Source organism: Neoarius graeffei, chromosome 26 (assembly GCF_027579695.1).
Source record: "Neoarius graeffei isolate fNeoGra1 chromosome 26, fNeoGra1.pri, whole genome shotgun sequence".
NCBI lineage: Eukaryota > Metazoa > Chordata > Actinopteri > Siluriformes > Ariidae > Neoarius > Neoarius graeffei.
Genome location: NC_083594.1, coordinates 52,504,474 through 52,521,922, shown reverse-complemented (window position 1 = coordinate 52,521,922; position 17,449 = coordinate 52,504,474). Strand labels below are relative to the sequence as shown.

At 42.7% G+C, this 17,449-nt stretch overlaps 1 protein-coding gene across 1 annotated transcript; it reads right to left on the bottom strand.

Annotated features, from left to right (window-relative positions):
• Positions 1–1,504: 1,504 nt before the first annotated feature.
• On the bottom strand, positions 1,505–15,886 carry rrp9 (ribosomal RNA processing 9, U3 small nucleolar RNA binding protein). The gene is given in 16 exon segments (XM_060909863.1): positions 1,505–1,726; positions 2,434–2,507; positions 3,976–4,055; positions 4,928–5,082; positions 5,587–5,649; positions 5,789–5,923; positions 6,050–6,150; positions 6,600–6,692; positions 12,617–12,741; positions 13,374–13,500; positions 13,798–13,839; positions 13,930–13,997; positions 15,064–15,182; positions 15,326–15,381; positions 15,383–15,412; positions 15,677–15,886. Coding segments are annotated over 16 exon segments (1,440 nt in total). The 5' UTR covers positions 15,755–15,886; the 3' UTR covers positions 1,505–1,632.
• Between the last annotated feature and the right edge of the window lie 1,563 nt (positions 15,887–17,449).

Below are 17,449 nucleotides of genomic sequence, written 5' to 3'. Positions count from 1 at the left end.
GTTGTGGGGTGTACTCATTTTTGCACCAAATGTGTAATCTAAGTTATATTATTAACCTTACTTTCACGTTATAAGTTAAACAGATGTTATATTTAACTTTGTCTTGTCAACATTTTAGAAATTGTGTTCATTGAGACATTTGTTTAAAATGTTACTTTTCAAAGGGGGTGTACTCATTTACACTGAGCACTATCTTTTATTTATATAAACTATAACACTAATTGATATCACAAATTATTCAAAAAATTATGAGAGAACTTACTTTTCTTGTTAGCGCTTATTCTCAGGAAATTTGGAGGATGCAATTTCTTGCTGAACACGTGACATGTGGGAGGTTCCACACTTTCATAGGGATGAATGTTTTCAGGTAACAATGCACATTTTTCATATTCATAAGATTGTAAATTGACTCGTACCTTAATACAAAAACACTAATTTTTTTTAATCATTGCACTTGAAGCTAAATTAGAAAGTAGACTGGGGCAGGTACAATGCTTAGCTTGCTATTATAGGAAAGTAATCAACAACAGGTCCGTGTAAATAAGTTGAATTATTTTCCTATCACATCATTTGTGATGGGAAAGTCCCAGCAAAAGTGAAAGGTAAGATGTATAGGACAGTAGTGAGACCAGCTGTGATGTATGGATTGGAGACCGTACCCTTAACGAAGAGACAGGAGACAAAAGTTGGAGGTGGCGGAGATGAGGATGTTAAGGTTTGCGATGGGAGTGAGAAGGTTGGACAGGATAAGGAATGAGCACATCAGAGGGACGGCACATGTGGAGAGCTTGGGAATTAAGCTAAGAGAGATGAGACTGAGACGGTATGGGCACATCCTGAGAAGAGATGCAGAGCATGTTGGAAGGAGAATGTTGAGGATGGAGCTGCCAGGCACATGAAAACGAGGAAGGCCAAAGAGGAGATACATGGATGTGGTGAGAGAGAGGCCATGAAAGTGGTAGAGAAGGATGCAGAAGACAGGGAGCAGTGGAGACGAAAGATCTGCTGTGACAACCCCGAATCGGGAGCAGCCAAAAGAAGATCCGTGTAAACAAGCTGAATTACTGCTCCAGCACTGAAATGAGCTTTAAACAATAGTTCCCTCACAAAACCTGCCTTCATTACTCTTAAAGTTAATAAGACAAAATGCTGCTTGTCACACTGCTGAAGAACAAGAAAATGTAAAGTCCTCGGTCCGATAGTGACCCATGGTGAAAAACTCACTGCTTCAGAGCTCCTTCCATAAACTTCCAATAAACTCCCTTTAGTCCTTGCACGCGCACACACAAAATCCTCATAATTTCATGCATTTTATAATCAGTTTATCTGGAGCATCAATCACAAAAAATGTCCCTCTTCAACGATAATGTATGAGAACAAGACCATGAATACAAGTAAACCTGTGAACTGGAACTGCACTACTGTGACAGAAAATTAAAACACCTTTTAACCAATCCGAGTCCAACCAATTTTAATGAAAGGTGTGTAATAATGAGTCAATCACTGGAAACTTAAAGGGACATTTATTTGTACATTTCTGCACAACATATTGAACATAAAATAATAAAGATTACAAAAAAGAAAAAGCCAAAACAAAACTCTCGTCCAGTCCTCAGAGTGTGTATTATTGTGTTATTGCTCAGTCGTCGTCTCTTTGTTCTGCCTTTTGAGAGGAATGATGTAAAGTCCGTTCTTCGCCTCCTTTATCCTCCACCATCGGCCCAACCTGAAGCGCACACAACACAAAATACTTTTACTTCAGGTAAAAATACCTTTACAGGACCGATGCTGCATTCAACACAACTGAGAATGGACTATTTTACGACAAAGCTTCCCTTTCCCTCCGTCTTAGACTGGTTAAATCTGGTAATAACCGATGCTTCGAGTAAGGTCAAGCTTTTTGGCCTGTGTGAAGATTAGAAATATCAAAAATGCCAAGAAAGAACCGTTTGGTTAGTTTTTGTGTCCCCCTCGCAGGAGTCTGTCATATCCGTCTCTGTCATAGTAAATCAATCATGCAGGCACACTCCTGTATTTAGAGAAAACTCAAAAGCTTGAAACGCCACTCAGAGAAGTCCGAGCAAGACTTTGAGTGGGAATTACAAGTTTGAGGTCTGTTCATTGCATTTTTTTTCTCCTCTGAAATCAAAACCGTTCCAGTTCCCACTTATTCATGAATGGTGAAATCTTGAAATAAATATCACACTCCCGTTGCACAGTTCTGATCTTCAGTTTTCACTGGCACTCCGGCTGCAGGAAATAAACCTGAATTTATCTGCACAGAGCAACAGCATCACCTTGTGCCTGCATCATGATGGTACACTCGGGGCTCTCTGCTGATCACCAGGGCGACACTGTATTACTTCCTGGACTCGACTGATTTACCGAACCACTGAACTGATGTTTGAAATAATGCTGCTGCTGCTGATGTACCTGTGCTCCTGTCCAACACCGGCCACCAGGAACTTGCCCGTGTTGGAGAATTTCAAACTGTTCACAAAACCATTCTGAAAAAGAAAAACAGAAAATTCCCTCTTATGTAACTGCCAGGAGAGTTATGATTATGATGATTTATCCAAAGCAACACCAGTAAAATGATTAAAAACTAACAAATGCATGATCTGAAATATGATGTTATCTCAATTCCATCTGACTTTAAAGAAAAGTCATGCTCCTGTTCGAGTCTGGCTTGATCCTGTGACATCATGAAAAAGGGGTGTGGCTTATTTAATTGACAGTCCGTCAAAAGACATCACTGGGGTCTTCTGTCTGACAGCAACTCGCGAGAAAAAGGCTGAGTAAAGTGCACAGTGTTGCGGAGAAGTTTAAACAAGAAAACAGAAAAAAATTCGGAGCCAGTAGAGATTTTTAAAGGGGAACAGAGGGCAATATATAGAGTAAATATAACAATAAAACACACATTCACGAACCTTATTCAAGACTTACAAAAGTTTTTTGTTCTAAGGTTGGAAAGTTATAGTGTTTTGAAAGTAGCTCGAGCAAACTATTTCCACAGTTTGAACAGCCCGCCATGATATTAATTTTATCCAATCAGAATGCACGTTCATTTTCTCTGCGTAACACTCATGACGTATGTATGTGCCCAGTTGTGTTACGCTCTGCCCCACGCTCGCCATGCCCATGGTCAGCATCAGTCTCATCCTCGCCGTCATCCAAGCTTTCTTCTCTTCTTTCGTCATCACCGGAGTCGAGAGTACCTCTCCTAGGTTCAAACTGGTACCCTTCTAAGCCATAGCCTGCTTGCAGTGTGTCTTGCGGGATCTCTTCGTATGATTCGACAGAGCTGTCGCTTTCACTTGATGCGCCCGACGCCATGATTACACGCTTCTCTCCTAGTGCAGTGGGTAGGGCTGACGTCACGGTCTTTTAAAAATGGCGACTCTTGTGCCGTTTAGCGTACCGACTATTATATTTACAATTACCAAGATATTTTGTTGTTTTCTAGTATATAAATTTGATAGAATACTTAAGAATACGTTACTTTGTCACATCAGCAACTGTATATATTATATTTGGTACCCCTTTAAATATTGTTCCTGCCACAGGATTTGATGCATTTTTCGTCCAACTTTCCTGCAAGCAGGCGTTCAGGTTAATTTAAACGGACGTAATTTGTCTTCCTGAATACAGAATCTGGTGCACTGTTATGGCTTCAAGTAGCACATCACCACTAAACATTTTACATCAATTTAAAAAAAAAAAAAAACACCCTAACCCGCCACTCTTTTTTGCCAGCGAGTGAGTACTGTACTTTACACACACCCGTGATTACGTCGTGGTATTCAGCGGTGATGCAAAAGTAGTTTTAAAAAAATAAAGCATGTTGATGGCTAACATCCACGAGCCAATTAGAAGTGCATGACTACAGGCTGATGTGAACACCTCTCCTCTCCTCTCATCTCACTGTGCTCAGGATAAAGGTTCAGATATGAAATGCTCCGTGTCGTTTCTCACCACTGGGACGGTGAAGAGCGGCTCCAGGCCTCGGAATCCCAGCCCACACTTCCACAGCTGCACAGAGGCATTATGGGAACCTGAGGAACAGCACAACAACACGGTGGTGTGTAAATGAGATGTTTGAAGAGCTGCTGGCACCTGTCTCCCTCTCTGTCCATCTCTTTCCAGCCATCTCATTTTCTCTTTTCCTGCTCCATCATCCATCTCTCTCTCTCTCTCTCCCATTTCTTTCATCTCTCTCACTCTCCCCATCCATCTCTTACTCTCCTTATCACTTTCCCTTTCCCTGCTCCATCATCTCTCTTGTTCTCTCTCCGTCTTTTTCTCTCTCACTCCACCCTTCTGTCTCTATCCATCCATCCATCTCTCTGCGTTTGAGGGAGTGTGTGTGGGAGTGTGTGACAGAGAATAACACAGAAAGACAGGAAGAATAGAGACAAGTGTGTGGGTGTGTACTTGCGAGTCCATGACTGAATGTGTATAAAAAAAATGTTCAATTCAGGGAATATAAAAGCTATATAAAAGAGTTATAAGCTTATAAGTTATCAGAGCTATATGAGTTCGGCATTGTTTTTCAGTCTGGTATAAAATGTCAGTAAAAAGAACGTGTCATTATAAAAGGTCTGTTATTTCCAGAAATATTTATTTTCCAATCAATCCTGAGAAAAATAAAAAACAAAAACACTACAGCTAAAAGAAAGATGATCATCACAAAAATAATTCACAGGGAATTTAAGTGTATGTACTTGTGCTGATATAAATATTAATATAGGCTGGGATATTCATATATTAATATCCCAGGCTTGCTCATCGGGGATAGATTAGGGATCAAATTAGCTCATGTTTAAAGTCATTCAAATTCTGTAAAGCTGCTTTGTGACAATGTCTATTGTTAAAAGCGCTATACAAATAAACTTGACTTAATATAGGTGTGTGTGTGTGCGTGCACCTGAGGCACCTGAGGCGATGGTGTCGGAGTTGTGCAGCGCTGCAACCGATGACACCCAGTACGGCTCCTCCAGCCCTGCGCTGCCATGGAGACCATGTGCCCGCTTCACTGTGGTCAGCGGCTTCTTCTTGTTCACGGACCAGACGGAAACGCAGCTGGATGCGCACACATACACACACTTTATAAGATTTATAAATGAAAATGTAAATAAACGTTTGGGCTGAAAACTCATTTCAGACAAACCAAACAATATTTCCAGCATGCATCACTTACTTTATTTTTAAAATTATGGTTTAAAATGACGCACAACAAATACGTCCTAAAAGTGATATTACACGTAAATACTTTGAACAGCCATCTTATCCGAGCTGCCCATCTTCAGCAGCTGAATATCAAAATGTTTCAGACGCCATGTTGTGCACGATGTAGGTTCTACAACTGGCACTACAACAAGCACTCTTCTGTACATCATACTCTATGGAATGAACATGAGGCCATTTGGATTTATTTTAAATTGTAAAATCATGCCACAGTTCAGCCACAAAGACATCACTGTAAAAGATTCATTTCAGATCTACAACCTTTATTTAAAAAAAAAAAGTGGTCTGGAGCGACAGGTCTGTCTGTCCTGTACTCCGAGGGCAATTTTAACTTCTTACCCATCATCGCCACCTGAGACCATGTGCTCTTCATTAATGAGCTGAACACAGTCGATGGAGCTCCTTCAGAGAGACAAAAGGATAGAGAGAGCATGTCATGGACGTAAAAGGAAAAAAGGAGCAGAAAAATCAAATTCGGATTCTGCAGTTCTGGATTAAACCTGACAGATTTGAAAGGTGGTGGATTTGTGGGGAGACTCACTCATGCCCGTTGAAGACCAGCTGCGTCTCCTCGGCGATCTTCCACACTCGGACTGTTCGGTCGCGGCCCCCTGCGGTCACACACCGCTCCCGTCCGAGGCAGTCCAAACCAGTGATTGCGTCCTGATGCCCGAACCTGAAGAGCGGAGAAATTAACAACACTCCGTGTCTAGTTCATGTTCGCACAGGAGGAGGTCACTATAACACACTTAAAATCAAGCCTGAAGAGTGTGCGTGTGTGCGTGCGTGCGCTCGCACATACAGTGTTTCTACATAAGCGTTCTCATCCACGTTCCACACTTTGACTGAGCGATCGTGAGAGGCGCTGTACAGCTCATGTGTTCCTCTCCTGAACGCCAAACCCTGAGAAATTAAATAAATAATAATTAAATGTAATTTAAAAACAAAAAACACCCTACAAAAGATATATCTGCATTAAACTCAGAATTGCACTGTTCTCGTACGCAGCTTTGCATTTTAATGTAGTGTTCTATATATTTCTATACATTTACATTTTTGTGAAATTCAGCTTTCAGAAAAGTTTCTGATCAAATTCTGAACAATTTTTTTAAAAAGACAAATGAGTGAATAGCATTTATTAATTTTGTTTCTACCCTTATTTGTTTTAACGTCAATTACTGGTTTTGTCCATGTTGTTTTACGGAACATTACTTTTTCAATTTCACACACAAAAAAAATCTGCTGGTTCTTCAAAAAGATTTTTTTAAAAACTAACGCTTCACAACAACGACAAAAATAAATAAACAAATAAAAATAAATTCATGAGTTATCTCGACGATCCGTTTCCTCACCGATACAGCGTCTCTGTGTCCCGTGAACTTGTACAGGTGTTTACACGTAGCAGCTTCCCAAATCATGATCTGCTTGTTCACGTCTCCTGTGGCCTGGTAAAGAAGACGACGACGACAGGTTTAATTTCACAAAGCTCTGGTTTTAATGACACATTTGCAAGCTGCACCACATTCAGCTCAGCGTTGGTAACAAGGTCAAATGGAACCCTGGTGTGTTCTCCTGCTTGGTGCTGTTCTTTAAACTGGGGGGGGGGGGGGGGGGGGGCCTTACAAAATTTACTTCATTCAACCGTGTACATCAGATCCATGTGAAGGAATTCCGCTCCACTTTGTTTTCGTACATCCAACAGGATTTGATAAAATATTTTAAAATCCCTGAGTAAAATAAAACCCACCGGAGTTCAGGATCGAACCCTATTCGGTGGCGTTACCCACTGCGCCATTGTACAACACGTCAGCAGCCACTTACAACGACCACATAGACTTAGAGGAATACACGGAGGCCGTCACATCATACGTCGCTAAATGCGCTGATGATGTCACTCACAGCAAAACCATCACTGTTCATGCTAACCAGAAGCCTTGGCTGACCGGAGAGGTTCACAGGCTCCTGCGAGCTCGAGACGCAGCCTTTAGGGCTGGTGACACCGCAGGTCTAACAACAGCCAGAGCCGACCTGTCCCGCGGCATCGGGGAGGCAAAACATCAGTACAGCAATAAAATATCTGGACACTTCAGCAACACCAGAGATGCACAGTCTCTCTGGCGTGGCATTCAAACCCTCACAAACCCCCACCACAGACCTGTGAGAGTGACACCACATTGCTAAACTGCCTAAATGACTTCTTTGGACACTTTGAAACACAAAACAACACACCAGCACAGAAGACCACGCCTCCCCCGGACGAACAGGCCGTATGTCTGGATCCAGCCAGCGTGGAGAGGACCCTCTCCAGGATCAACGCACGTAAGGCAGCTAGACCAGACAACATACCTGGTTGTGCTCTGAAGGACTGTGCCATGGAGCTCAGGGACGTCCTCGCTGACATCTTTAACATCTCCCTGAACCAAGCTGTTGTCCCCACGTGTTTCAAAGCTACAACCATAATGCCAGTGCCAAAGAAGCCCCTCCCATCTAACTATAACGACTATCGGCCTGTAGCACTGACTTCCATCATCATGAAGTGCTTTGAGCGACTGGTCATGCAGAACATCGAGTCCATTCTCCCTCCCTCTCATGACCCGTTCCAGTTTGCATATAGGTCAAACAGGTCCATAGAGGACGCCATCTCCGCTGCTCTACACCCAGCCCTCACTCACCTGGACTCAAAGAACACCTATGTGCGAATGCTGTTCTTGGATTACAGTTCGGTATTCAACACAAATCATTCCCCAGCAGCTAATACAAAAACTCGGACATTGGGGACTCAACACCTCTCTTTGTAACTGGGTGCTGGACTTTCTTACAGGGAAGCCACAGAACGTTCCGGTTGGCAGTAACACCTCCAGGACCATCATGCTGAGCACAGGGGCCCCACAAGGGTGTGTGCTCAGCCCGCTGCTCTTCACTCTGCTGACCCATGACTGCGTACCAATCTACAGCACCAACCATATCATCAAGTTTGCGGATGACACGACTGTGGTGGGCCTCATCACTAACAACGATGAAGCCAACTACAGGAATGAGGTGAGCCAACTGGTCGAGTGGAGTAAAGACAACAACCTCTTCCTGAATAAGGAGAAGACCAAAGAGATTGTGGTCGACTTCAGGAGAGGTGGAGAGGGTGAGCAGCACCAAATTCCTAGGGGTGCACATCGCTGAGGACCTCTCCTGGTCCAACAACGTCGCATCGCTGGCCAAGGAGGCTCAAACTCGACTCTACTTCCTCCGCAAACTGAGGAGTGCATGAGTCCCACCCCCCATCATGTGCTCATTCTACAGGGGCACCATTGAGAGTGTCCTCACTGGCTGCATCACTGTGTGGTACGGAGGCTGCAGTGCCTCCTGCCGGAAGACTCTGCAACGCATAGCGAACACGGCCAGCAAGATCATTGGTACCCCTCAGCCCTCCCTTACGGAGATCTATCACTCCCGTCTCACCCGCAGAGCCATCAGCATCGCTGGTGACACCTCCCACCCTTCACACTCACTCTTCAGCCTCCTGCCCTCAGGGAAAAGGTACCGGAGCCTCCAGGCCTGCTCCACAAGACTGCTGAACAGCTTCATCCGCCAGGCTGTCAGGATGCTGAACTCTATCCACTACCTACCCCCTACCCCTGGTCTGTAACACACTCATTCACACAAGAAACTCTCTCTCATCCGTTTGCACATCACACCACAATCATTAGCATTACTGCTGGATCTGCTGCTATTGCTCATTTGCACTACTGTTCATATTCACCTCATAAGCTGCTCTTCTAGCACCTTCTCCGTTATTATACTGTATTGCACTACTGCTATTTTGTACATTGATTTTATAGTGTATTTTATATATATATTGTTTTTCTTAATTTTTTTATCTATATTAAATATTTCTCTCTTTTTTTTTTGGTTTGAGTGTGTAATCTTTATCTGTTTTTTTTTTTTTTACAAGTAAGGTGAGAGAGAAACGGCATTTCGATTCTCCTATATGTCCTGGATATATAGTGAATTGACAAAGAATCTTTGAATTTGAATCTTTGATTTAAATCACATTTTAGAATGTAAATGGATCACTTAATCACAGTCACTCGACATAATTCATTCAATCCAGTAATTACTATCAGCAATAACTGATGTGTTTATCTGAAATCTGACTAAACACAGATTCCTGTTTTTGCAGCACAATCAGGTGAGAACACCGCGATTGGATCGGGAGCGTCCGAGCGAGGCGGTCTCAGTCCATCTCAAAGTGAACTTCGATGAGAGAAAGCGATTTGGCTCGGAAATGACTCAAACGTGCCGTGTGTCTTGGTTTTGTATGTATGAACTGCTAAACTGTGTCAAAACACAGAGCTGTAGAAATGGCGCATGCTCTAAAGATCCGGACTGACCGAGAAAACAAAGAGAAAACCAAAAAACACTTTCAACTCAGGGCGGCAAGGTGGTGTAGTGGTTAGCGCCGTCACCTCACAGCAAGAAGGTCCGGGTTCGAGCCCCGTGGCCGGCGAGGGCCTTTCTGTGCGGAGTTTGCATGTTCTCCCCGTGTCCGCGTGTGTTTCCTCCGGGTGCTCCGGTTTCCCCCACAGTCCAAAGACATGCAGGTTAGGTTAACTGGTGACTCTAAATTGACCGTAGGTGTGAATGAGTGTGAATGGTTGTCTGTGTCTATGTGTCAGCCCTGTGATGACCTGGCGACTTGTCCAGGGTGTACCCCGCCTTTCACCCGTAGTCAGCTGGGATAGGCTCCAGCTCGCCTGCGACCCTGTAGAACAGGATAAAGCGGCTACAGATAATGAGATGAGATTTCCAGCCCTCAAAAGTTTTTCCCCCCCATTTATGTTTACGTATTTGCAGAACAAACCCAAACAGCAAACGAATTCAAGTCATTAAGTTTGATCCAGAAAATGTGTCAAAAGTTCTTTTAAACAGCGACACTGACTCAGACAAAGGACGTTCAGTTTACTGAGGAGTTAAATCTGGTGTGTGGGACATGCTTCAGGGTCGGGGCTCCGAATTAAATCAACAAACTAAACACAGATTTTTAAAAAGATTTCAGTTCCAGTTTTACGATGCAAGGACATTCAAGTCAATAAAAAAAATGAGTAAAAGAAAAAAAAACCTCTACATCCATTTTTCTTTTTGTCCTAAGGCCACACCAATTCAATTAGTTGGTTCTCGGAATCGCCGCTTGAAGAAAATACAAAATGGAAAAAAAAAAATCGAAATCGACTGCAGGTTGAGGTCACGTGACGTCGAAAACCAATCAGATCGCCCCTTTCACTTTCAATAAAGACTTGTGGAAGAAACATGCCTGTGGAGGGGAATCCTGCAAAGCCTGTTTGTGATTGTTAGGATGTTCAGCGAACAGAAGCGTAAAATCTTTGACAGGTGTGTCGAAATTCAAGAGGGGGAAAACTTTGCACAGTTGTACTCAAGATGCCGTGAGCTTGTTACCCTGTGATGTGCCAACTTGGACAACGACTCTGCGGAGGTGGGTTTGATTTATATCAGGGCTTTTCAAAGTGTGGGGCGCGCCTCCCCTAGGGGGCACCAGAGTTCTTCGGGGGGGGGGGGGGGGGGGGGGGGGGGGGGGCAACGTCAGGAAAAATAAACCAGAATAAGTTACTATTGCGGACATTTAGCGAACTTCAGCTAGCCTTTGCCAGAGACAAAATGGATCGATTTTTAGTACCTCAAGCTACAGTGAGTGAGGAGACAGAGTCTGGGCCAAGCAAAAACAGAAGTTAGTATGACCATGATTATTTAAAGTTTGGATTTTCATGGACTGGATCTGAAGATGCTCCACTGCCACAGTGTGTTGTCTGCCAAGAGGTGCTAGCTAACGATGCTATGAGATGTTTAAAATGTGTAAAACAAGATTTTTTTTTTTTAAAAAGCACAGATGTTTAAAATGTGTAAAAAAAAAAAAAAGATGTTTTAATAAAGTTCATATGTTTTAAATGTGTAAAAAAGATGTTTTCAAAAAGCACAGATGTTTAAAATGTGTAAAAGAAAAAAATAATGTGTACAACAACCATTTTTTTTTAAATACGAATGGAACATTAAGTATAGCAACAACAAAAATTGTAGGGGGGGGGGGCGCTGTTGTTTATTTGCTCTCTGAGGGGGGGGCTGACTCTCCCACACTTTGAAAACCCCTGATTTATATATTTCACTGATTGATGTGAGGGGCAAACAAAAAATCAATCGAAGTATTTAGCCATCAGAAGTAGCCTACTCCTGGTCAATTCTTTTATTCTGTGCATTGTAGATGTTCAATTGACTGTAATTCAATCGTTTATTTAGCCTCTGTTTACTGGTTTGCCTGATAAAAGACGTGCGGCCAGAGCTAGCCCTTAATGCATATGGGTGGAAATAAGATAAGCTATTAAAAGAGCCATATGAAATTCGTAACAATAATGTATTATCTTTGTTTTGTTTCTCTATTATGAAAGCCCTCTATTTCCACCGCTAACTTTACCATCAGAGCATTTTTTTTTTTTATTTTATTTCGCGCGCTCGCTTCATATTTTTCCTGAAAAAATCCGAGAACCAACTAATTAAATTGGTGTGGCCTAAATGTACACTCACCGGCCACTTTATTAGGAACACGCATAACAAACACGTAGTGTTTTCTACAGTTCTCTAATCAGCCGATCCCTCGACAGCAGCAAGAGGCATCAAATCACGCAGATACAAATCAACGAGCTTCAGTTAATGTTCACAGTGTTCAAACATCAGAATGGGAAGAATTGTGCTCTCACAGTGAAGTGTGACTTTCTTTCACTGTGGTATGGGTGTTAGTTGGTTTGAGCGTGAAGGTCTGAGTATTTCAGAAACTGCTGATCTGGGGTTTTCACACACAACTGTCTCTAGAGTTTACACAGAATGGTGCAAAAAAACAAAAAACATCGAGTGAGTGACAGTTCTGTGGGTGGAAACAAACGCCTTTTTGATAAGAGAGGGTCAGAGATCAGAAAATGGACAGACTGGTTTGAGCTTTTTTGCCAGGAAGGATATAGTAACTCATATAATCACTCTTTACAACCATGGTGAGCAGAAAAGCATCTCAGCATGCAACAGCAGACCAACACACTGAGTTCCACTCCTGCAGCCAAGAACAGGGATCTTAGAACCAACAAGTAGTTCCTAATAGTGTCCGGTGAGTGGAAGAAGGATATTCTATCATTCTGCTCTGCATCTAAACTTGACATTTAATAAATCTTTATATTACCAATGATTTTCTTTTGCCTTTGTTATTATAAAAATCACACAGTATTTCTTTAACACACCTGACACAGGAGTTGAAATCTCTCTCTCTCTCTCTCTCTCATACACACAGAGTCATAATCACACTTTTCATGTTTTTCCTCACCAGATATTTGCCGTCAGAGGAAATGGCCATGCAGAGGATGTGTCCCGTGTGACCGACGTGCCGTTCCTCCGTCCCTTTCCTCCCTCCTGCGATCTTCTGCACCTTCCTCCCACTCTCCACCTCCCCTACACACATACAGAGGCCATCATTTCCACCACACACACTTACAGCTTCTTTATTCCTCCCACAAACCCACAGTTGCTTTTCAATGCCAACATTTTACTCCGCCATCCCACAAAAGCGAGTGTACCAGCACAGGGCCTGAAAAATACATCTTTTCTCACCTCCCACTCAACACACAACACCATTAAGTGTTGAACTGTGAAACCTGCTCCTGACCCAGAAACACTGTTATACTGAAACACTGTTCATAACACAGGAGGACCGACAGGAAACAATACTGAGCGTTTCGGGAGGAAATATTTCACTGAACAACAAGATGCGTGTCCAGAATGTTCTCCTGGGGATCAGCCCACTTTCACACTCGCAAGCAACAAAGTCAACAGCTGACTGGATCATTCCCTTCAGCAGCGTGGGGCTAGCATTCTGCAACATATAATTTTGTGCTGAAAAAAAAAAAGAATGTTTGGAGCTCTAAAATGTTTTTGTACTGACTCGATAATGGAGAAGTCACAAAATAGACATCTATAACAAAGTTTGTATGAAAGAAAAAAAAAAAAAACCAAGGTGTCGAGGACTTCTGCACAGGACTGTGTGTATATCTACGTAAAATATTGTCACCCTAAATAATAGTTACACTTGATGATGGAACAGTCTTTCGATGCAGAGATGATGTGTTTCTCGTCCGGGGTGATGACGAGACATGTGATGGAGAGCTTGTGTCCTCTCAACAAGCGGATTTCAGAAGGATCCGGAGCGATGAGCTGGACACGAGGACAACACAGACACAAATCAAAGCGTCAAAACGCTCTAAAAGCATCAGTTACCTCACACAACTGACTCCTGTTTACATAAAATCCAATGAATCTCAAACTAGATCATGTTTTATTAATATTACATAACTGGAGATCAGAGCAAATTTGATTTTATCATCATCACGATTAAGATTGCCATGGTGACAAAAACATATTGATTATTAATAAAGCTGATTCTTCACTCTGTTCCAGAATCAAGTCAAGCGACTTCTTTCTTCCATCAAAACAAACAGGAACTCGGCTCACCTCGTTCGCGATGAGTCTCTGCAGTTTGCCTTTCTGCTCCAGCTGTTGACAAGGTGAAAGATGTTCGAAAGGTCAAGCACAGAACTGAAGTAAAAAGTTGAATCACTACCGAGGATGAAGAAGTGAGCGTACCACGTCCTCCCGTAAGCGTCCAGCTATCAGGTCTGACTCGAACTCCTCGTCCTCTGCCTTCTTCTCCTCTGCACAGAAGAAAAAAAACACACACACACACACATTTATAATCAACAAAGACTACCCTCACACACAAGCCTGATCTTCTGGCACAGATGTGACTCTTTTTGTCCGGATCTGACCCATGTCTCAGTCCTGTGTTTACATAAGGACATCCCTCTCTCTCTCTCTCTCTCTGAAACGTGCTTGGATGAAAACTTGATACCCGTCACAGCAGCACACTCGTATAAAAAATAAAAAGAGTAATAACATTGTTTCCATGCTGATTATCATGTGTATGATAAGAAATACAGAAACTTGGAAAAAATATTCTCATCTCATTATCTGTAGCCGCTTTATCCTGTTCTACAGGGTCGCAGGCAAGCTGGAGCCTATCCCCAGCTGACTACGGGCGAAAGGCGGGGTACACCCTGGACAAGTCACCAGGTCATCACAGGGCTGACAGACACAGACAACCATTCACACTCACATTCACACCTACGGTCAATTTAGAGTCACCAGTTAACCTAACCTGCATGTCTTTGGACTGTGGGGGAAACCGGAGCACCCGGAGGAAACCCACGCGGACACGGGGGAGAACATGCAAACTCCGCACAGAAAGGCCCTCGCCGGCCCACGGGGCTCGAACCCGGACCTTCTTGCTGTGAGGCGACAGCGCTAACCACTACACCACCGTGCCGCGCGGAAAAAATATTGAAATTATATTTTCTGTACTATGTATATTGTGTTCTGACGTTAAAGCCTTGACGGAAAGTTCAAGGAAGGAATTTGGGTCACAAAGATGAGAACGAAAGAGAGACAGACATGATCACAGCAGACAAGGAATTTCCAGACTGAACCGAGTCGCTGGTGGTGAGGTTGTCGGTCCATCGTCCGTGTCTCAAACAGACCTGAGGACAGAGCGTCCACTGATAGACTTCCTGTAACTTCCAATGGTTCCAAAGAAAAACATTTTGCAACATAATCTCTTTGGATTTTGCCTGAATGTTTTTAATTTTAAAACCAGGAAGGACTCGGATTAAACCCCTGATCCAGGATCAGACCAGAATGAATTCCTTGGAAGCCTTCACTGACCCTCTTCTCTCAGCTGCTCCAGGTAAAGCTTCGCCAGACGCAGCTTCTTCTCCTGCGGCGTCTCCTGGATCTCCTCGTCCTCCTCCGCCTCCTTCTGCTTTCTGATGTGTGTTTCATTGCTGAACAAAAGACAGATGAGACGGATTATAAACTCAGTGGTGGTGCTTTAACTAGACAGGCCACGAACGATCAGAAAGCTTCACAGGAGTTTTAAAAAGAAAAAGAACACAAGGTGTCTGGCTGCTTCAGCTTTGTGTCTCACTTTTCACTCTCTGATTCGCTGGAGATTTCCTCATTCAGGCGTTTGTTGAGTTTTTTTTGGACGCCCTTTTCCACCCTGATTATCAGCCTGCAGACAGAACAACACACACACACACACACACACACACAGAGTGTCAATGCAGAGTCTGTATCCAATACAATAAATAATACACAAGTCACAGCAAGCACGAAACTTTTATTCAGGAATCAGAGGCAAATTAATCTGCACTTATTTTTACTCAGAGAAACTGTGCTTAGACAAGAGACAGAAATAAAAACGTTGAAATGTTTTATATATTTATAGCCATGCAGATTCCTGTGTATTTTAGCCACATGCTAGCTGAAAGTTTACCTTCCGCTTGCCACCTGCAGACTTTTCTCCTTTCCCAGGAGCCGCTGAGGCGGATTTCTTCTTTATAAAGAAAGACATGATTAATAAAATATTAAATTATATATTTTTTTTACTTCAATAAACTGAAGTTATTTCATTCATCTAATATTCCCAGTTAGCTCATATCCTAAAGCCCCACATGGATCCCTTGCACATGTTGCTATCTTTCTGTTTCCTCGGGTGAAGTGTAAGTGTGTGTGTGTGTTTGTTCTCTATCGCCCCCAAGCGGATCGGAGAGGCACCGGTGATCGCGAATCACTTCATTCAAATGAGAATCAATTCACTGCTGAAATGAAATGAATTCTTTCGACAGAATCAATTCACTCTGGACCGCGAATCAATTAAACTGAATCGATTCACTCTCTAAGCGACTCACTTTCAAGAACGTGTCCTCTTTCTTTGCCGCAATTCAGTAGAATGAACCGAGTCCTTGAATCGGTTGCAATCAATTCGTTTGCTTCACTCCACAGAGATGAATCATGTTCATTTTTTTTTTATTTCACATGTGACAGGAGCTTAGTGAAAGATATATTTATAATTAACTCCAGTTTAGCTGATAATAAATAACCCCACAGGCAAGACACGTTTATGTTTATTTATAGAGCACATTCCATCCAAAAAAGCAACTGACAGCGCTTTATAAAACTAAAAGCAAAAAGAAATAATCATAAGGATGAAATAAAAGACATAAATGAAACATAAATAGTACAAAGTACAGATAGAAGGTGTCAAAGGCATGACATAAGAGAAATGTTTTAATTCTGGATTGAAATATGGCAGAATTTAAACATTTCAACACATTTTACAAACATCACCAGACTGGATTTGACAGCCAAAGTTGTGCAAGTGAAGGTGACCAAAAAGTGAAATAATTCAAATAACATAGACCTCTTTTGCAAAAAGTCCAAACAATTCATCCAACTCCTTTAAAAGAGTCTTTGAAAAGGAAACAATTCATTCGTAAACTGACACATGACTAATTTACACACAGTCCCATCTCGTCACACACTCAGTCACTTCATCCTGGTGGATCTGGAGCTCATCCCAGGAACACTGGGTGTGAGGGGGGAATACATCCTGGATGGGACACCATACACATCCCACACACACACACACACACACACTGAGCGGCGATTTCGAGTCACCAGCCCACCTCCTGGCATGTTTTTGGGAGAAACCGGAGACACAAGAACCCACAGGGACACAGTGACGCCATTAAAATAAAAACCTGAAAAGATGTTCAACAAAATTCAGTCACAAATTGAAACATTAGTATTTTACATCACACTGTTGACATTTTGACCCCAAATGCCATTACACACACACACACACACACACACACACAATAATTCAACTCCTCATAATTACTTGGAATATAAAGGAGGTTAAACAAGAGCTGGACCAAGAAGAGAACCTAAAATGAACAATGTGTGCCTGTCACTACCAAACACTCTGTGTGTGTGTGTGTGTGTGTGTGTGAGTGAGAGAGAGAGAGAGAGAGAGAGAGAGAGAGAGAGAGAGAGAGAGAGAGAGAGAGAGGGTCTAGAGACCATCTTCTCTGTTCTTGCTCTCACTTTCACATGAATATGTGATTAACTGTTGCTACTGGTTACTACTCACACCCCCCACACACACTCACTCACACCCTGGCCAGCTGTTCTATCTCTCTGAGTGTGTGTGTGTGTGTGTGTCCCCCTCTCTCTCTGTATCTTGGTGCATCCGTGCCATCGTTCA